This window comes from Dendropsophus ebraccatus, chromosome 3 (genome assembly GCF_027789765.1).
Source record: "Dendropsophus ebraccatus isolate aDenEbr1 chromosome 3, aDenEbr1.pat, whole genome shotgun sequence".
Lineage (NCBI taxonomy): Eukaryota > Metazoa > Chordata > Amphibia > Anura > Hylidae > Dendropsophus > Dendropsophus ebraccatus.
In genome coordinates this window covers 33,251,497-33,274,289 of record NC_091456.1, presented here as the reverse complement: position 1 = coordinate 33,274,289, position 22,793 = coordinate 33,251,497, and the positions used below count along the sequence as shown (strand labels likewise).

Sequence of the window (22,793 nt, the reverse complement as noted above, 5' to 3'; positions counted from 1 at the left end):
CAAAGTGTTTAAATTGCCACATTCCTAAGTTTTTATAACATTAAAAAAAAAGTTTACATGCTAACATAGCACCATGGACAGCTCTAACATATGCCATGGCTATGTCTTTAGCAATGTTAGATACAGAGAATACAGTTGTTTTTCCCTGAGCTGGACTGTTAACTCCCCAGCTGTAAACTCTCATCTTTTGAATGTGTACATGAATATGTAATAAGGTGCACGGTGGGAAAATGGTATATAATAGAACATATCTACCATAAATAAACTGCAAAGGGTGTACACTAGAATCATGCATGTATTTATCATGTCTGTGGTGAATACTTTCTTCGAATGATATCATCTACTTTTAATAAAACTTGCATTAATATAAAAATTAGTGTATGCTTTCAGAATACCAAACGTCAGTAGGTAAATATAGGCATTTTGTTGTAATAAAGTACTCAGTACGTCAGTACTCCAGTGTGTTACAAATATTGGCCCTCAGATCTATACTTAGGTTACTGGTTTCTTGTGATTGTAATGGTTTTGATGTATTTAAGTATGTTATAGGTGAATATGTTAAGTATGTTAAAGGACTAAATAAGGTTCAGGAGGGAAGTGTTTTTAGTAAAAAACTGAGCTCAAGAACAAGAGGACACAGTGAGAGGTTAGTTGGGGGAAAGATCAGAAGCAATGTACGAAAATATTATTTTACTGAAAGAGTAGTAATACCTGGAACAAACTTCCAGCAGAGGTGGTTGGTAAATCTACAATAACAGAATTTTAACAGCCTGGGATAGACATATATCTATCCTAAGATTCAATAAGAAAGAAAATACTAAAAGGGCAGACTAGATGGGCCCAGTGGTCTTTTTCTGCCGACAATCTTCTATGTTTCTATGTTTCTATTTCTGAGTACTTACATTCAGTTTTTAAATTAATCCTCCCTCAGTTTAAACATAGAACGTTTCAAGGAACCACCACTCCCAGTGGTTTTACTGCACCATGTGTCCAACAGCAGACTAAAAAATATTGTCTGTAGTCTTCTAACAGGGTTTACTGGAAATTGTTTAATTCATTTTTGCTTCCATTCCTTATCCTTACATGACTTTTGATTACTAACTACTAATTCACCTAATGCTTTTAAATTGGAACAGTAAAAACCAAATATCAAAGGGATCAGGGTTTGCCTTTTATGTATTTTATAGAGCTAAAATGGACATAATAGAAATTTGTAAATAGATCTGAACAATTAAGTCAGTAATATTAAGTTAAATGATAAAGTTAATGAAAGGAATAACATATAAAACATTGTGAAAAAAAGCTTAAATAAAGTTTTATTTATGTGGATGCAAAATTAAGCATTTTATATATTTAAGAATGAACTCCTATTCCAGATGCATATTCTTAGGGCTGATATTAGCATTAGTGCTATCTGTCTCCATATATTTAATATGATGTTCTACATTCAAAAATATACTACAGAGTTGTAAAACTTACGAAAAGAGAGAAAAGATGTGACATTGCAGCGTATAGTATATTTTCTTCTTACTACACTGTTCAAAAAAATAGGAAAAAAGGAAACACTCAAATAATACATCCTAGATCTGAATGAATGAAATATTCTCATTGAATACTTTGTTCTGTACAAAGTTGAATGTGCTGACAACAAAATCACACAAAAATCATCAATGGAAATCAAATTTATTAACCAATGGAGGCCTGGATTTGGAGTCACACACAAAATTAAAGTGGAAAAATACAGTCCAGGCTGATCCAACTTTGATGCAAGGTCCTTAAAACAAGTCAAAGTAAAGCTCAGTATTGTGTGTGTTGCCTCCACGTGCCTGTATGCCCTCCATACAACACCTGGGAATGCTCCTGATGAGGGGGGATCTCCTCCCAGACCTGACCTGAAGCATCTGCCAACTCCTGAAAGTCTGTGGTGCATTGTGACATTGGTGGATGGAGCAAAACATGATGTCCCAGATGTGCATCAGATTCAGGTCTGGGGAACGGGCAGGCCAGTCCATAGCTTCAATGCCTTCATCCTGCAGCAACTGCTGACACACTCCAGCCACATGAGGTCTAGCATTGTCCTGCATTAGGAGAAACCCAGGGCGAACCACACCAGAATATTGTCTCACAAGGGGTCTGAGGATCTCATCTGAGTACCTAATGGCAATCAGGCTACCTCTGGCGAGCACATGGAGGGCTGTGCGGCCCTCCAAAGAAATGCCACCCTACACCATTACTGACCAACTGCCAGACCAGTCATGCTGAAGGATGTTGTAGTCAGCAGATTGCTCTCCACGTCTACATACCCTGTCACGTCTGTCACGTGCTCAGTGTGAATCTGCTTTCATCTGTGAAGAGCACAGGGCGCCAAAGTCGAATCGGCCAATCTTGGTGTTCTCTGGTAAATGCCAATCGCCCTATACGCTGTGAGCACAACACCAACTTGTGGAAGTTGGGCACTTATTCCAGCCTTATGGAGTTGGTTTCTGACAGTTTAAGCAGACACATGGATATAAGTGACCCACTGGAGGTCATTTTACTGGGCTCTGGCACTTCTCTTGCACAAATGAGGAGGTAGCGGTCCTGCTGCTGGGTTTTTGCCTCCCTACAGCCCCCTCCATGTCTCCTGGGGTACTGGCCTGTCTCCTGGTATCGGCTCCATGCTCTACACCCTACGCTGACAGACACAGCTAACCTTCTTGCCACAACTCGCATTGGTGTGCCATCCTGGGTGAGCTGCACTACTGGTGCACCTTCTGTGGGTTGTAGACACCGCATCATGCTACCTCTATGGGTGAGAGCAATGACAAAATGCAAAAGTGACCAAAAAAACTGCCAAAAGGGATGAGAACAGAGAAATGATTTGTGCTCTCCACCTGCAGAATCTCTCCTTTATAGGGGTTCTCCTCCTTTTAGCCTATCATTCTACCTGTTAATTGTTTCATTTGCACAAAAGCAGGAGAAATTGATTCACCATCACTGTTGCTTCATAACTGGAAATGGGGATTTCATAAATGTGCAAATGACTTGGAGTTATATTGTGTTGTTTAAGTGTTCCCTTTATTTTTTTGAGCAGTGTAAATCGCAAATTTGCATAAGGAATTGACAAAAGACTGCCCTAAAACCACATCAATCACCATAACCCTTAATTATACTACATAGAAGAATCTTTATTATTGTGAACAAAGTAAAATTTGTCTTCACATGGCTGCCAAAGAGAAAGACATGGAAACTAATTGCATAACATCAGAAATATTATCAGCAACTTGACAAGTATGCAAATAGGTCTGCTCAACCACCAAATTGCTTACAGTTTAGAAATGGCCATTTTATATCCCCACATAGAATGTATACCTGAAGGTAATACACTTTGGAGGAGATTTATTATGGTGCACCCTGGCATATGCTAAGGAAAGGAAGCAGATTTTTGGGCAATGCAAGAATCTTTGCCTTTTTCCCTGGCATAAGTACAGCTCACCTGATGGATGAGCAGGGGGCAGGGCAAGGTGAGGAGGAGGCATGGTCCCCTCTAGTGCCTCATTTATCAGGTGCAGGCCTTCCTTATTTACTAAAAGGCATTTGCCTCTTAGTAAATCTTGCGGGGTTCATGGGGGAGGTGCCTTATTTAGGAATTGATAAATTCCTCTTACCAGTTTTATAATATGCACAACCAAATTTTCTTAAATGTGATAAAACTATAAAGCATATGACCAGAAGCACAAATTACAAGCTAGACTAAGATAAAATAAATATTGTTACTGAAATGTATTGAAAATGCCTTGCAACAAAGAAATTAAATGTTCAACAAGGATGCATACAGCATGATCAGGGTCATATGTATTTGGGGCACAGAGGAAGCCATTATATCTAAGCTCTAGTGCCTTACAGGTTCCTAAAGGCCCTCTGAAATATAGAAAGGCCATTAAATTTAAGACCATTAAATTTAATCTTAATACATAATTATAAGTGAAACTTTATAAGGATTGAGTCAAGATTGGGGTTTATAAATCAGCAAGGTTTAACTTGCCAATGACACTAGACTCATACTGAAAATAAAGAAGTTACTTACAACAAAAGGTTTAGTGGTGAGACATGTAACAAAGGTTGATACATCGTATTACAAGTAATGTAGAAAGGGGATAGAAAAAAAATATGTGCCTTCAAAGCATATCTGCCATTATGTACACTGACCTAATCGACGTGAAATCGATTCTGCCGCCGGAAGTTTAGGTAACCGTGGATACAACCACACTCAGTCAGTACTGTGCACGAGCCTCATTCTGATCCAATAGAGCATGTGCACGGAACAGACCTAGTGTGGTCATATCCATGGATACCCGAACTTCATGCCGATCATGTCAGCGAATATCATGACAGGACATGTACCCGTTAGGTTTCAGAGTTGGCAAATACTTATTATATTGTACAAGCTGAAAGAAAAAAACAAATAGATCCCTTACCAAATTGTTTATCCAAACTGAATATTGTTTTGAGACAAAATAAAAACACAGCTCTTTGTAAAAGGAAAAGAGGAAGAGTAATACAAATAAGAAGATGGATAGATACTTGAAGAAGAGCTACACAAAAGGCAAACCTAAAACACATAGTAAAAATCCATTGTAATACAATTAAGTTTAGTATTCATAGTAAACAAGAATATGTGTAAATCTTAGAATATAGTGTCATATAGTATAAACTACAGTTTTAACATAAAGTAACTTCATCATAAATACTCCAGTGCTGAACAGGCAGGCTTCTATGACTGATCAGACTTATCTGTTAAATTTTGTAAAGGGGTTATCCCACCCCTGGGACTCCCAATTGTCACAAAAATTCCATTGCTTATTATTTTATAATTGCAAATCTAAGAAGTTTTATGTGAATAAGGTATCAAATTTTGTCCACCAATAAAGCACTGTAAATTGTAACACACCATGATTTAATGTTATTTATATGTATTGCATTGTATTAAGGACATATATTAATACATTCATTAGTAGAAACCACAGCAAACACAGTAAGTAATTTAGCATATGCTTAAAACTAAAAATGTTTGTATTGCAGAAAGAAGAACCAGACTCTTGATTCTACTGAACCAAACATTTTAGTTGTTAAAATTGTTGTCTGTGATATATACATATACATATGTATATATATATATATATATATATATATATATATATATATATTATACTAAAATTATGTAATGAGCTTAAATAGTTTGTTTCCAATTAATATTTTTATAATGCAATATGCACATATATGGTATATCTACAAGTCAATGGGAATTATGATAATATTATCAAGGTGTACCAATTTTTAAAAAGGTAATTAATGAATTTCTGGTTAATGTTTAGGAGAAACCAAGTGAGCTGTAATGATAATTGTAACAACTACTTTAAGAGCTAAAGTAGCAAACCTATAACCTACCTCCACCATTCTGATAGCAGATATATGGGAACCTCCACACATTTCCCAAGTCAACTGCAAATCCAATGACAGAGAGGAGAAAGTCCATCTTCTTGCTCCATTTATCCCTTGAATCAGTCTGAGAAATTGAAAGTGGTAAAGCATTATTGTTGGGTGGAACAGCATCATGTTTGGGGTGTTTGTCTGCCAGAGCTGTGGAGTTCTGCTCTGACATGCTGCTTCTCCTGTAAACCCAGGCAGGACTTCAGCTGAGTAAATGTAAGTCAGGGAGATTTTCTTGAAGCTGTGGACAGGAGAGAGAGGGAAAGGAGGAGGATGCAACACTAAGTGGATTCTCCACCTTCACAGTGCCAAACCCACAGCAAAAGAGCACAGTTCATTGTCAATGAAGAAGAGATAGAACAGCTGTTTACCTTTTCACTAACACCTACAATGAATGGTTGCATACTAACCTGACTCTTTTGTTCATGTCCAATTTATTTTAGCAAAATCTAAAGGAAAGTCGTATCACTGGTTTGTGATGATCACATATAAAGAAAGAATGTTATGAAAGTATACAATTATAATTCATAGAGACATGCTTATACTGCTGTAAATACCTAATTGCTTTATGCAGGCTTGCCACTTATGTTAGGAAGCAGTTGAGTATGTCGTAAACTTAACACTTAGGGGTCATATTTAGATAGATTTCATGAAAATTTATTGCATCACTGTACCCAATTGGAAACAATGGCTTTGATTTGAAGATATAAACGATGCATAGGTCTTAGGTTATAACATTTTTAATACACAATTGTCTTTCCTTTACCGCTTGCAACTATACTCAGTATGCAATGCTATATTTTCAGCGTTTTTTTTTCTTTTTTTTTCTTTTAACATTGATTTACATTTCACATAGGGTTCTGGTCTCAAAACACAATAAGGGAATTTATCATTATGTGCCCCTAGCGTACGCCACAAAAAAAGGGTCAGAATCGACCCTCTTCCATGGTGTACGCCTGCCTTATCCCCCGCTTGCGTGATGGGCGGGCAGGGGGTGAGCGATAAGGCAGGAAGGAGGCATGGCCTCCTCCCGCATCTGATTTATGAAGGTTTATGGCTGTGTCCAGGCATAAACCTTCATAAATCAGATGCGGGAGGAGGCTCAAAGCAGGTGTAGATTTTTGTGCAATGCCTACACTGTGGGGCCAGGAAAAAAGGGTGGGCTTTAAGATACTGGCATACTGGTACACCAGTTTTGATAAATGTCCCCCAAAGTTTTGATCTTACAACGATTGACCTGAAACCAATTCATATTTTAATTTTAGGGACTCCTGTACATATATTTGGCATTACTGAAAATTTAACATGAAGATGTGTTTTTACTTCAGCACTTTAAGTGCCCAACAGGGATGGAAGTACTGCCATAGCAGCTGCTATTGAGACCACTGCAATATATGCTCCCATTACCTCAGCCATTTAATGTGCTGACTAGTGATGGTCCGAACCGAGTTCGGTTTGGGTTCGTACGAACCCGAACTCTCGGTAATGATTCCCGCTGTCTGCCCGCTCCGTGGAGCCGGCGGATCCAGCGGGAGGACCGCCTGGAAAACTGGGATACAGCCATAGCCATAGGCTGTATCCCAGTTTTCCAGGCGGTCCTCCCCCTGTATCCACCCGTTGCACGGAGCGGGCAGACAGCGGAAATCTGCTGCCGAGCGTTCGGGTTCATACGAACCCAAACCTCGGCAGGTTCGGACCATCCCTAGTGCTGACCTGGTTAGCCATTCAGAACGACTATTCTGACGGGGAAGAGCTACTACCATGGCCACTACATCTGGGGCATGGCCCTGAAACGACCTTCTTCTCCTATACTCACTGGTTATGTGCTTGTTGTTGTGTTGCCTCTATTTTGATGCCATGCTCCTGGGAAGACTGAAAATATACCCAACCCTGTAAGTATACATTGGTGCAGTCCAAACGCTAGTCAGCTTAGAGACATACGCATGTTATCCCTGCTCTACTGATGATTTGATGGGTAAGGCAGGCAACACCACAACACAGAAATTAAAGAGTCACTGTCGTAATTTTTTTTTTTTTTTTTGCAGAAATCAATAGTCCAGGCGATTTTAAGAAAATTTATAATTGGGTTTATTAGCCAAATCTGCCATTATCTGCATGTAAAAAGCCTTTTCCCAGGTCCCCCCCTCCCTCCTCTTTTCCATCCACTGCAAAAAATCAGGAAATTGTGACTTGTTGCATCAGACATACCCAGTCTGTTCTAGGGAGAGGGGAGGGGGGGGAGGCAGGGAGTTAGCCGACAGCAGAAAGCAGATAACAGAGGATTACAGGCACTGAGCTGGGTGACAGCTGTAATCAGAGCTCAGAGAGGTCAGAGGAGATAAAGGGTGAGGTATTTGTAGATTAACTCTTTGTTGTCCGGTTTTTTTTTTAATTAGCTCTCTCTATAGGAGAACAATGAAGACAGGGGGGAGAGCTTCAAACTGCTTTTTCATGATAAAAATGCATTTTTTTTGGCTAATAAACCCAATTACAAAGTTTCTAAAAATCGCCTGTACTATTGATTTCTGCAAAAAAAAAAAATAATAAATTCACGACAGTGACACTTTAATGACTAAAAAGCAGAGGCATATACTTTTTAGCTGTTTGGCTCTGCTTCTTTCTCTTTATTGGTGCCAGCAGAACTAGGAAGTAAGGAAATTGACAACATAAGTGTAACAAAAGGCATCATTAACTTCCCTTATCCTTCTCAGTCTCCTCACTTATCCTTCCTAGCAGCCTCCGTGCCCTGATCACCATCCTCAGACATCATTATCCACAGCCTTCAAGCTCTTCTCCATCCTCCTTAGCATTGGCAGCCTCCTCTCTAATTCTCCTTGTCCTCTGTGGCCTCATCATTCTTCATGCCCTCATCTTAACCCTTCTGCTTAGCCTCTGTGTTCTCCCCCGTAGTTTGAGCCACTGAGGTGACTCAATTTCTGCTGCAACTTGACAAAAAAGGAATAGTAGAATTTGGTCTTTGCTCTGCTGTGTCTGTCTATCCTGTTGTCCAATGAGGTGAAACTTTGATTGGAGCCCCAGATAGGGGGAGATTGTCAGTTATCTTTTGTTTCTTCCATATTCTAATAATTGCACAAACAGTTGCCTTCTCTCAAAGCTGCTTGCCTATTGTCCTGTAGCCCATCCCAGTCTTGTGCAGGTCCACAATTTTGTCACTGGTGTCTTTAGACAGCAATTTGGTCTTGGCCATGGTGGAGAGGTTGGAGTGTGAGTGTGTTTTTTAGGTAATGAGTGCAGAAAATGAGGCCTTCTTAAAGAAAAACTAATAGGTCTGTGAGAACCAGAATTATTGCTGACTGGTTCGTATGTGATCAAATAATTATTTAATGCAATTAAATGCAAATAAATGATTTAAAAATCATGCAATGTGATTTTCTGGAATTTGTTTATAGTTTCTCACATTTGAAGTGACCTCTCGATTCTTTCCATCGGTAGTGTATTTTCCCCACTGTATGTGTAGTATTTATTAAAAAGAAATATTGCATATTGTTTTATACCAAAGTACTAATTTATTAGTGATATATTTAGTGATTTCTTCCAATTTAAATCCAGTGTTATTAGTTGTCTAGGATCTCCTATGTGAAAACGTGTTGATGTGCTGCTGGCCAGTGTAGTGCAGGATAATATAATGGCTTATTGTGGACAGTTATTACTTGGTTGATTCTCATAGTTCATTGAATTGTGATGTGACTTATATGAAATTGCCATGATGATTTTGGAGTTACTTGGTTTTAGACTTGTTTTCAATTGTTTACCACTACTATATTGTATATTATTTGTTGTCCTGTATTGTTAAGAATTCCTGCCTTCCGCACTGTCCAATATTATCCTGTTTTCAATATGTGTTTTTAATCTGTTCCATTTAACAGTGCATCAAAATATTTTTGCACAATTCATTGGGATTTATTGCTTCATTACAATTTGATATATGTTATCTGTAGTGCGGCTATATATACATATATATATTCCCCCCCCCCAAATAAAATGTTATTAAGGATGCGTAATACAGGGCCAGGGCCGGTTTTAGACTAAATGTGGCCCTGGGCAAAGTTGAAGGTGGGGCCCCATATGCTGAAATATTGTAGCAACAATTTAAGGTCCCCATACATTTTACACTTTTGTTGGTGGTAACTGCTGCTCGTGGTGGGTTCGGCCATCAGTGTAAGGTGTATGGGGCTCTCTGGACAGTCTGACAGATGACATCAGTGGACATAGGGGGTCGGACTTGATGGAAAATCAACACCCAACCTCTTTGTTGTCAGAGAGATAAGCCACCATCAGATCTGTCTGGCTATAGCTTATCCCTCTTATAGAGGACACAGGAACACTTATCTGTGCCGAACATTCCTGTGTATGGGTGGACGGGGCCGGATGGGAGAGAGAATTGTCAGCTGAAGGATTGTTCAGCCAGCAGCTACTGAAAGTGTACGGACAGTATAAGGGCCGTACTACACGGCCTGATATTCCGGAGAAGTGAGCGCCAATCTAGTAGAATGGAGCTCGCTGACAGAGCCAACCACATGGCTCAATTATTGTGCAGCAAAGGCTGTATATATATAATCTATCATTAGTGATGTCTGTGCAGCCCTTGCTGTATATAGTAAATAATTAAGATATATATATACTACCTGATCACGTTCCCTGGTGTCCTCAGGCCTTGTCTGTGGGATCCTCCAGTCACCGCAGCTGCAGCTCTCACTTCTAGTCCCCTCTCTGAGGTGACAGGCCGCTCAGGCAATCACTGGCCATAACAAACAGACAAAGCCTGAGGACACCAGGAACATGATCAGGTAAGCAACAGCTTTATTATTTTATATGCACATCAGCCAATGATTTTTAAACTTGCCAAAAGAAAACGATCAGTTGATGATTGTTGTTTTTATTACACAGAGCGATATCGTCCGGATTCGAACAATTTTCGCTCCTTGTATTAGGGCCCTTATTCACATTGAGTCAGTTCAGAAGGTTACATGCCAGGACTGCCGCTAGTGTACATGCCGGGACTGCTGCTACTGTACATGCCAGGACTGCTGCTACATGCCGGGACTGCCGCTACTGTACATGCCAGGACTGCCGCTACTGTACATGCCAGGACTGCCGCTAGTGTTGTAAACACAAGAACTATTTATATGAATTGTTTTAAAAAAATATCACCTCCAAACTGTTATTGAAGAAAACACACTATATACAGGCCAATATTACTACCATAGAGTGACCACAGCGTAATGACTCTATATACAGACCAATATTAGAACCATACCATGACGCCACATAAAGACTCTATATACAGACCAATATTACCACCATAGACTGACCACCACATAATGACTCTATATACACTATATACAGACCAATATTACCGCCATAGACTGACCACCACATAATGACTCTATATACAGACCAATATTACTGCCATAGACTGACCACCACATAATATAGTTCTGTATATAATGCATACATAGAGTCATTATGTGGCGGTCACTCTATGGCGGTAATATTGGTCTGTATATAGAATGTATAGTGTCATTATGTGGCGGTTATGGTGTGGTGCTAATATTGGTCTGTATATACTGTAGAGTCATTATGCAGTGATCAGTCTATGGTGGTAATATTGGTCTGTATATAGAGTCATTATGTGGCAGTCACTCTATGGCAGTAATGACTGTATATAAACACTATATACAGACCAATATTACCCCCATAGACTGATCACTGCATAATGACTCTATATACACTATACAGACCAATATTACCGCCATAGACTGACCGCTGCATAACGACTCTATATACAGACCAATATTACCCCCATAGACTGACCACCACATAATGACACTATACATTCTATATACAGACCAATATTACTGCCATAGATTGACCGCCACATAATGACTCTATGTATGCATTATATACAGAACTATATTATGTGATGGTCAGTCTAAGGCAGTAATGACTCTATATACACTATATACAGACTAATATTACCCCCATACAGTGACCACCACCAGTGACTGAATACCACCTTATTTTTTCTCAATAAAACACACCGTATTGCCTTAGTGACATCATCATACACTATACATAGGAGCTGCAGCCAATCACCGGCCTCAGTGGTCACCTGCAGCAATTACATAGGACGGATGAGGCCGGACAATGGCTGCAGCTCCTATATACAGTCTATTCACTTCTACACCTCTGTTGGACAGTGGAGTCAGCAATGCTAATACACACACACACACTATACAAATATATATATATATATATATATATATATATATATATATATATATATATATACACACACACACACACACAATAACACATCCATGAAAACACATACAAATCAAAACCATCCAGTCCATACAGTCCACAGACATGTAACACACACTACATTCATCCCTCATTCCCTCATACACCTACATTTATACACACTACACACTACATATACAGTATACTTACTACCACTAGCAGCATGCTGGGAGTAATGGTGCATCCTCTAATGTCCATGCAGCAGCAGCAGGCTGGGATCCTCACACTGCAGCCCTCTCCTCCATGTCCCGACTGCTGTAATATTAGACCATGTGACACAGAGGAAGTCACAAGGTGCAGTGAAGCTGGAGGGAGGGGGAGGGGAGGAAGCACACTCCGGAGCAGAGCGGGTCCTGCAGCCTCTATGTGACCCCTGATATCAGCCATCAGCTGTAGCCAGGGATCACTGCCAGAGCCTGCAGGACGCTGTCTGTGCACTCCTGCCCCTGACACATACTGTAACTGCCGTAGGGGGCCCCCAGGGCATGGGGGCCCTGGGCATTTGCCCTGTCTGCCCCCCCCTAACGCCGGCCATGTACAGGGCATATACTGATACTAACAAGTATCAGTTGAAAAATCAGGTTTATGAGAAAAAAGAAAACTGCCTGTCCTGGGGCTGTTAGTCAAGCATAGAAGTGGATTCCTTGTTATGAGCATATTTTTTGTGTCAGTTTAAATAAATAAAAGTTCTGTGGACTCTTCTTCCTTGAAGGAAAGTTTCCCTGGGGTGCTGATGCCATGCATGCAGAAAGGATGCATTGGAATAGAGTTTTTACTGACCTGAATGGTTTCTGTGCAGACTAGATCAACCAATGCATAATTACTATGTGATACCTTTCTTCTTTCTAAGATAATAATATACAACTCTCACAGTCAGAAAGCTTCATAGTTACATTTCTGCTCTAAGATAGATTACACTTATTACAGTATATACAATAGTCCATTTTGACAACAAACAACATACATCACATAAATCTCACTTCCAGTGCATATTATCACATCTATCATTGTTAATATTAGGAAAACAACCAATAAATGTTACACTAAAGAAACAAAGGCATAAATCTACATATAATCAACTTTATTATTTCATTAAAACAAAAACATAAAAAAAAACGATTACAGAGATGTAAACAGTATGACTATCAACAGAAGAGCCCCAGTAAGACATCCACATATAGGAGATATAACTGTAACAACAGCAGTGTAAATTATTGCACTAAGCGCACTGTATTTAACAAGTGTCCCAAAAACAGGTTCCTTGCATTGAAGCATCATAGAGTGCATAGGCTGTGCATGTACTGTAATCAGACCCAATAACCTCTAGCATCTCAATATGCAAGTTTTCGGTATTCCGGATCTAAAAGTATATATCGTGGTAAATACTTGTGATCAAAGTATTTTAGATCCAAAAGTAGAAATACCAGCTACACTATAACAATATAATAATGACAAACTCACTTATAGTGGATGTGAAGATGGCACCCAAATCCCAACATGTTTTCATGTAGATGCTTGCTCAAGGGGATGGTTCAATGTGAAGAATGTGAAGAACATGTTTTGGGGACACTTGTCAAATAGAGCAGGCTTGGTGCAATAATTTACAGTGCTATTGTTACATTTATATCTCTTATATGTGGATATCTTGCTGGTGCTCTCCTGTTGATAGTCATACTGTTTACACCCCTGTAACATGTTGTTTATTTTTGTTACCCCTGTAACATGTTTTGGTTTTAATGAAATAGTAAAGTTGATTATATGGAGATTTATGCCCATGTTTCTTTTGTGTAAAAATAGATTACACTTAGTAGATTTTAAAACTAAATGAAACTATACGATTCAACTATAAGACATGTCAGAATCATAAATACTCTTTGGTGCCAGATACATAAAAAAAACTAAAAGCAATTAATTAGAGAAGATGTCACTCATGGAGGTGTGTAAGGTTTACATACAAAAACTGCTATGCCATACTTTAAAATTTTTGGCGTTACTCTTCCTATTTGATACGTTCATTTAACCGACATATTCTATATGTTAACAGAAGACCTATATTGATAATTAACAATCGTTAATAAAGAACTAATAAATGACATTGCTTACTAAGCTTTCCTTAACCCTAATCTAGAATGAAAATCAGCCACAAATCAGGTGAAACATAATGAGAGTAGTAAGTGTCTATGTGATTTAGTACTGCCTATGTACATTGAAAACAGTAATTAAAGGCAAGTGTGATATGATAAAATCTTCACCATCATAAAAATAGTGCTGTTGCATCAGGGGCGGATTAACTTTACCATAGGCCCCGGGCTGTTCACCAAGCCTGGGCCCCCCCACCCCACTGTAACTATGGAAGCACTAGCCTGGTGTTCATAGTACAGGATAGATAATGTCATGATGTCCTGATTTGTGCAAAATTGCCATAAAAAAACAGTGATTTTTTGCAAATCATGGCAGAAGTGTAGCCAGGAGACAGTACACCATTGAAAGTATAAGTCTTTTGGGTGGTCATGGGCCCCCCAGGAGCTCAGGGCCCCGGGCTGCCACCCGAAACGCCCCTATTATAATCCACTGCTGTGTTGCATTCTTAGGAAATATGGGTGCTTCTTTATTAAAGCTATATGAGAAGGCTACATCTTATAACTTAATTTAAAGTCTAACTGTTTGCCCCACTCATAGACCAGAGAAAGGAAGATACAGTATAAGAAGAACAATCCACGTTATTGATGTCAGTATTTTAGAGTTTCTATGATTTCTACTGCCCTAAGTTTGCTGTAATGGAAACTGCCATATTTTTCAGTTTTAATTTTTTTCACTAGGGTTGAGTTGTTGTACCGAATCCAGTGCGGTTGTATGTTTTTATTAAATGAACAAAATCAATAAAAGCTATTTGATTAAAAAGAGGTTATATCTTAAAGACCATGCCTGAGCCAATTTGTTAAATATATGCACTAAGGTAAATGGGCCATACTGACTTTTACCATTGAATTTCTGCAAATTCTGATTATTGGATAGATAAAATTACTTTATATATATGTAAATTCGAGTTTATATTGAAGAACACATATAAAACTATAATAAATAACACAATGTCCAATCAAAGCACTAAGGGGGGGGGGGGCATTTATTAAGACAGGTGTACAAGTAAGCTGGTTTAACATAAAGCCTCGCCCCCATGCCCTGAGTCTCTCAAAAAATCCAGTGAATTTGAGCTTGATTTTTACCATGATTTATGCCTGTTATCAATGATGATAGATCAGGCATAGGAGTATGGCAGGCGCATGTATGAGAATAAGTGGGAGTTCTGGTGGTTAGTGTTTTGTATAACTCGAAGAATTTTGCAGGCGTTAAAAGGAAGAAGTCAATCTTCCAGATGCGCTGCTGATTGCCACAGCAGACCTTACACGACTGTTTGACACCTTTCTAACTAAATGTCAACTACCTACACTACCTTCTAAAGCCAAAGACGGCAGAGGAATTAGGAGTGATACCTAAAGAATGCTGAAAAACGGTCAGAATTTTTCAAAGGAGGTGTTCCCCCAACGTTCAATCCCCCCTTGCCCGCCGGTAGTAGCCTGGACATCTTTGTACAGAATGTATTAAGAGATGTGTCTGCCATCATTTATCCCGCAGAGAGATCTAACCTGACGCCAGGAGAGAAGGCATTACAATGATTAAAAAACTGCAAGGATGTGGAGGTAAAATCGGCGGACAAGGGGGGTAATATTGTGTTATTATCCAGAGAATATTATTTGTATGAGGCTCACCATCAGTTAGATGATGTTACCACATATATGAAATTACAACCAACAAAGGAGAACCTTGTTTAGTAAATGACATATACCACCAAATAAGTAGCAAAAATTTGTTATCACTTTATTGATTCATAAATCCCAAAAGACATCCCATAAAAACAACATATACACTAAAGACACTTAAAAACAAGGTGCAGGGGACCATACACTAATATACAAATGATCTCATATCATTATTACCACAGGGGTAAACAATTCATACATGCATATATAGGAAACCAATGTAAATAAAGTGCAATGTGCATAAAGTTGTAAACAAAGGTGGAGTGCAAAGACAGCAAAAATCAAGGGCTAAATTGCCCTACACATGATATTGTGTATAATCTCTAATGGGGACCTGCGATCGGCCCGAGGTTATTTAGAGTCGCCAAGGAGGCTGGGGAGAGGCTTTTGAGGGCCGCCCGACCCGCCGCCACCCGGGCCCCCGGATTGGTTTTGGTCTGATAAATGCACGCATCCCTGGGGGTCAGCGCTCGTCGGCATGTATTAGCTCTAGAATTACCACAGTTATCCAAGGAAATGGGTTGGAGCGATCAAAGGAACCATAACTGATTTAATGAGCCATTCGCAGTTTCACTGTACCGGCCGTGTGTACTTACAGGTGCATGGCTTTATCTTTGAGACAAGCATATGCTACTGGCAGGATCAACCAGGTATATACACAACAATTTCATGTGTAGGGCAATTTAGCCCTTGATTTTTACTGTCTTTGCACTCAGTACCTTTGTTTACAACTTTATGCACATTGCACGTAATTTACATTGGTTACCTATATATGCATGTATGAATTGTTTCCCCCTGTGGTAATAATGATATGAGATCATTTGTATATTAGTGTATGGTCCCCTGCACCTTGTTTTTAAGTGTCCTTAGTGTATATGTTGTTTTTATGGGATGTCTTTTGGGATTTATGCCACCTAGCAAGAAATTTGCTCTCTACCGTGGGCACTAACACCAACACACGATCCCCAGGGTTAAAAGTTCTTATTCTAGTACACTCCTGTATGGGGTAGACTCTTGTTCCCAGGTTTTCTTCGCTACATCTAGGAGACCCCGTGGATGTCTTCCATACAAAAGTTCAAAGGGTGAGAAACCTGTGGAGGATTGAGGAACTTCACAGATGGCAAACATTAGATATGGCAAGAGACAGTCCCAGTCCTTTCCATCCCTGCTGACTACCTTCTTCAACATACCCTTTAGCGTTTTATTAAACCGTTCGATCAGACCATCTGTTTGCGGGTGATACACAGAAGTGCGCAGGTGTTTGATTTTCAACAGTTTACACAGTTCCTTCATGATTTTGGAGATGAAGGGGGTACCCTGGTCAGTGAGTATTTCTTTAGGTGTGCCAGTACGGGTAAACATGTTGAACAGTTCTCGGGCAATGGTCTTGGAAGAGGTGTTTCTTAACAGGAATGCCTCAGGATAACGGGTGGCGTAATCCAACACCACCAGGATATACTGATGCCCCCTTGCAGACTTAATTAAAGGACCAACTAGGTCCATGCCAATCCTCTCAAAAGGGACCTTTATAACGGGCAGAGGAACCAGAGGACTCCAGAAGTGTGGCATAGGAGCAGTGAGCTGACACTCAGGGCACGACTCACAGTACCTTTGCACTTCAGTATATATCCCCTGGCCAGAAAAAACGCTGTAGAATGCGTTCTTTGGTTTTGTTGCAACCTAGGTGTCCTCCGAGCACATGCTTATGAGCTAGGTCTAACACCATTTTACGATATGGCTGTGGAACTACAAGCTGTTCAACCACTTCCCCACATATTTTATCGACTTGGTACAACAGCTCATGGTTAACAGCCATGTGGGGGAATGTTTTATCAGCCCCTGGAAATTGGGCACCTCATTTTCCCTGGCTTTTATTAACGTAGGATCTCTAAGTTGTGCAGTACCAAAATTATCACGGGAGACCTCTAACTCAGGCATCTCCCCACTTTCCTCTGTATCACCAGCAAGAACCTCTAGGGGAAAATTATCAGGATCAGAGGTCACCCCTACTGCTGGCTCTTTTACATCTGTGTTAAAGGGTTCAGGGCTTATCACAGGGCACACGTTGTCATCACAAGCACTTACAGTGGAGGTTACACTTTTAATTCCCCACAAGTTCCAGAACAGAGGAAAGGCTCTCCCCAGGATCACACTTTGCATCAAAGTCTTGACCACACCCACTTCATGACATGCAGTTCCACACTTAGGGCCCTATTCCACCGGACGATTATCGTTCAGATTATCGTTAAATCGTTCAAATCTAAACGATAATCGTTCGGTTGAAATGCAGTTAACGATTAACGACCGAACGAGAAATCGTTGATCGCTTTATAAGACCTGGACCTATTTTTATCGTTGCTCGTTCGCAAATCGTTCGCATTGAATAAGACGTCGTTCGGTCGTTCACAATAGATACGAACGCAATAGCGAATAAATAGCGAAGAAAAACAATCGCAATTACGATCATAAGTAACGATTATCGTTCCATGGAAATGAGTGAACATTTTCAGGTCTTTCGCAATAGCAGTCGTTTGAGATCGTTAATCGTTAACAATTATGCAAACGATAATCGTCCGGTGGAATAGGGCCCTTAGTCTCTAGGGTAATCAAGGCTGTAGGATATTCTTTAGTGCCCCCATGTATGCACAAAACCCCTATGCAAAGTCCTCTGATAGTGTCGGGGTCTATCAGGCTGGCATGCATCAGAGTGACCAAACTTCCAAAAGTCCAGTAGTGCATTTACAGTACACCCATTCACTTTTACTGTGCACAGATGCTGTTCAGTCTCAGCAGTACACACAAGTTGTGCAAACAACGATAGTCGTCTGGCTGAATCACACTCCATAGGCTCAGTAGTCAGGGGACAGTTTGCAGCAATATGACCATATCAACGACACAGCCAACACTTTATGCGGCCCTGGTCCCCAAGCTGAGAACCTGGTCTAGACATCTGAGCCCCTATGGACCACGCTGCTGCTCCCCCTCTGAGCCACCTCCCTTATCAGCGTTTTTCACCCCTTTAGTAAAAGGAACAGTCTTACCGGGTGATCCGGAATTTTGCTATTCCTGAGGTTACTTTGTCCAGGAGGCACTTCTTGGAGTAGATCCTCAGTCGCTCTGTACCTCTCAATCAGGTTGACCAGCTGATCAGCATCTTTTGGATCTCCTTGACTGACCCAGTGTTGGATCTTAGGGGGTAAGGAATTGATGTACTTGTTCACCACCACTCTCTCGATCATCTGTGCAGGAGTTGACTCCTCTGGCTGTAGCCATTTTCTCACCAGATGGATGAGGTCATACATCTGTGACCTAGCAGGTAGGTGCTCAGCAAAAGTCCAATTGTGCACCCGTTGTGCACGAACATTTAAGTTGACACCCAGAAGGGCAAGGATCTCAGCTTTAAGCTTGGTGTAGTCCTTGGCATCCTGCTCACTCAGGTCAAAATAGGCTTTTTGAGACTCTCCAGTCAGGAAAGGAGCCACAACGTCTGCCCACTGATCTGCAGGTAACTTCTCCTGCTCCGCCACACGCTCAAAGACCATGAGGTAGGCCTCGACGTCATCTGTGAGGGTCATCTTTTGCAGTGATGTCTGAACTGCAGGAAGCCCTGTTTGGGGCCTTTGAACTCTCTCAGCTAAAGTCTGCATTTTGCTCCTGCAGTTGCTGATTAATCTGCTGCTGTTCCTTAAAGGCCAGTTTATTGGACTGAAGCAGCAAGGAATTGGTTTCTGCCTGGGCACGCATGGCTTTCTCATGTTCCCGCCGCTGGGTAGCGTTGGCTTCTTGTAGGGCTGCAGTGACCTGCATCTGGTTGGCGGCAGCCTGCTGGAGACTTGCATTAGCCTGCAGCAACTGCTTCAGTATCTCATCCATTTTTAGCATACTGCAGCAAAAGTCTCTTAATGCTGTGTATGTCTCTTTTAAGAGTGTGCCCGCATCCGAAACACCATATGTAGGAATTAGCTGTGGTGATCGCAGGATTGACTCATTTGGCAGACAGAGACAGGGACACACAGGCATAAAAGTCCAATAATAAAAGTCCAGTTTATTGTGGTGCCGGCAATAGAAAATAAACAGCCTTTACACATCAGACAGGTTCAATGGCAAAATACAAAACAAAACCCTGCTCGTCTGAGCACTAACTAAACAGTTCACCTCTAACTAACTTCAGCACCTTACTACTAGGCACTGGTACAGCTACTCACATAGCAGTTTGGCACCTCCAGGCATGACACAGGACTGAGGAGGAGACTGATCACTCAGCCTAGCTTCTTTATATGCACCTGCTGCCAGTGCTGCCTCAGCCTAATCCACTACCAGAAGTGGAATATGGATTGGGGAACCCGCCCAACTCTTCCCCAATCCAGAAAACTCCAGGCCCTATTTTGGCTTCCTTACAAAGCCAGATAAGGTTTTTTCCAAACACACACTACTGGGCACTGCCTGGAGCTATAACACATATGATAGGAATCTGCGAGAAACATACCTGCCATCTATTATTTCCCCAGTCACTATCTCACAATAAATAATTAAATAAATAAATATTATATATATATATATTGTAGACATGTCACGGGAGAAGTGATCGAGGGGGTGTACATCTTACCTAGGTTACTACATAGCGTAAGATGGTGAGTCCAGGAGGGATCTGTACTCAGCAGTGTTATGCTGCTGAGCTATTATTTACTGTTGCCTGGACTTACATGGAATGGCAGGTAGGTTTTGGTAGTGGGACTTGCCATTCCCTCCCCCGAATCCAGTTTGGCGTTTTTCATCAGCCTGAGAAGGTAAAAACCCTGCAGAGGTGCAGGTGGGAGCTCTCAGCCAGGAGTGATCAGCCAGTGTGTTTGGTGGAAGCTGCGAATGCAGCCATTGCTGGAGCTTATACACACCCTGCGGTATCAAGGTGAAAGACGCTGTGTTATCAGGTGTCAGATAGGTGAAGAAACCTGTTAGTAAGCGCCCAGGCGGGCAAGACCTTTTTGTTTGTTTTTGTTCTTAAAAGCACAGTGTTGCTGTATTTCTGTTTGCTGGACTATTTATGCTGAAAATAAACACCAAGCTGCTGTGAACTGTGTCCAAACACACCATCCCCCGGGAAGATCCCTACAATTGGTGGAGTATTCGGGCAATACGGTTCCCCGACTGGTTCTAGTCATGAAGCACTCTATGGCATCCTTTTCCCTTGCAGAATATTGTCAGTCTGCTCGCTCCGATAGATGAAGAGTCCAGCGACTTCCACTCTCGTCACATATAAGGGTGTATGTTGGATCAGGGGGTAAGAAGGCAAGCTTGGAGGCAATCTTCCCTGGACATGCTCACTAAATGACAAATTATTCATCTTGTTCTCTGCTGAGTGCGGTGACAGCGGCTGCTAAGAGGCTCTCGGGCCTGGAGAAGGCTGCAGGGGGCTCTATGTGACGTCACTCCGCTCACAATCAATGACGTCACTGCTGTCTCCCTTCTTGTCCGTCGCTATGCGTCATACCCCGGAAAGCTGGCGCTTCGTAGCTGACATGCGACACTTAATAAACGTCCCGCCGGCACCACAGGTCAATAAGGCAGGAGCTGTGCCGTGACGTCCGTGAGTAAGACAGACGCAATATGAAGTCTCCACCTCCCAGAGTGCGGACAGGAGTGACCCCCGCTGTTGTACCGCTCAGGAACTGCCGCAGTGAAGCACACGGGACTCAGCGCTCGACACCAAGACTCACTGCTGAGTAACCCAGGGGGAGTGCGGGGAGGGGTGCTGATAGAGGGAAGAGCGCTCCGGAGGTGTCTCAGCGACAAAAGACTGGCGATGGTCACAGGTGGCTAAGTGGCCCTAAAAAGGACTCCCTGCCAAGGAGACCAGGCCCTATCCAGTGCTGGAGATGCCATGAGATGGGACATGTGTCTGCCCATTGCCCTCTTACCAGTGAGCCCATGGAGTGTGACGCTAGCCGGCGTCAGTCGCTGTTTACGGAACCTTCTTGTGTTGCAGTCCCAGGACTATAGACTGAACCGCAAGTCTGCAACATTACCGTCAATGACTTCCCTGTTAAGGCGTTGCTGGACTCAGGAAGCCTTGTCACCTTGGTGCATGCCAGCATGGTGACTGGGGACTTTGTGTCAAACAAACATGAGTGTGGTGTGCATACATAGTGATACAAAAGTCTACCCTATAGTGCTGGTTAATGTTGGGACTGAACTAGGCGCTGTACAATATGAAGTGGGTGTGGTTAAAAACCTCATGCATAATGTGATATTGTGGCGTGATTTTCCATTGTTCTGGGCTCTATGGGGAAAAAGAAAGGAGGAAAGGAGTGAGGATACCCCTAAGTCTATTGCATTACACACGGTAAATGATAAAAATGTACAGGGTAAAAATAATGCTTTTCCTTTGCAGGTCCTGGCTGGTGAGGAAGAGGCTCCTCCCACTGAGCAGAATGTACCAGACTTAGAGGTGCCTAGGGATAATTTAGGTACTGCACAGTTGCAGGACCCCACTCTCAAAAATGCGAGAGAGCAGGTTGCTGTTATGAATGGGGTACCTCAGGAACCAGAGGCTGAGAAAAGATTTCCACATTTTTCTGTGACTAACGATCTCTTCTATAGAGTCACTAAGATTAATGACGAGGTGGTGGAACAGCTTCTGGTTCCTAAGCCGTACCGGCGTCAGGTACTGGACATGGCCCATAGTCATGTTCTTGGGGGCCACTTGGGGACTGACAAAACGCAGTAGAGAGTCCTCCAGAGGTTTTATTGGCCTGCGATTTATGATGACATTAAAAAATACTGCGAGTCGTTCCCCACATGTCAGCTTAGCGCTCCAGTGTCGCATTTTCGTAGTCCTTTGGTTTCGCTCCCCATCATAGAGGTACCTTTTGACCACATTGCAATGGACTTGGTGGGTCCCATCGTAAAGTCGGCAAGGGGACACCAGTACATTTTGGTTGTCTTAGATTATGCGACCCGATATCCTGAGGCTGTACCCCTTAGAAACACTGCATCTAAGACAATTGTACGTGAATTGTTTTATATGTTTTCCAGGGTGGGGATCCCCAAAAAAATCTTGACCGACCAAGGTACCCCGTTTATGTCAAAGGTGATGAAGGATCTATGCAAACAGTTTAAAATCTCACACCTACGTACCTCTGTATATCATCCACAGACAGACGGGTTAGTGGAGAGGTTTAATAA

At 41.5% G+C, this 22,793-nt stretch overlaps 1 protein-coding gene across 1 annotated transcript in view; it reads right to left on the bottom strand.

The window, feature by feature from the left end:
- LOC138786425 (sodium-dependent serotonin transporter-like) overlaps positions 1 to 19,186 on the bottom strand; it is a 66,363-nt gene extending 47,177 nt beyond the window's left edge. The window contains exons 1-4 of the mRNA XM_069963414.1: positions 18,653 to 19,186; positions 16,703 to 17,135; positions 12,574 to 12,638; positions 5,428 to 5,545 (exon numbers count right to left, since the gene is read on the bottom strand). Of these exons, the coding sequence (XP_069819515.1) occupies positions 5,428 to 5,545; positions 12,574 to 12,638; positions 16,703 to 17,135; positions 18,653 to 19,186 (1,150 nt within the window). The remainder of the gene's footprint in view (positions 1 to 5,427; positions 5,546 to 12,573; positions 12,639 to 16,702; positions 17,136 to 18,652) is intronic.
- Positions 19,187 to 22,793: the final 3,607 nt, after the last annotated feature.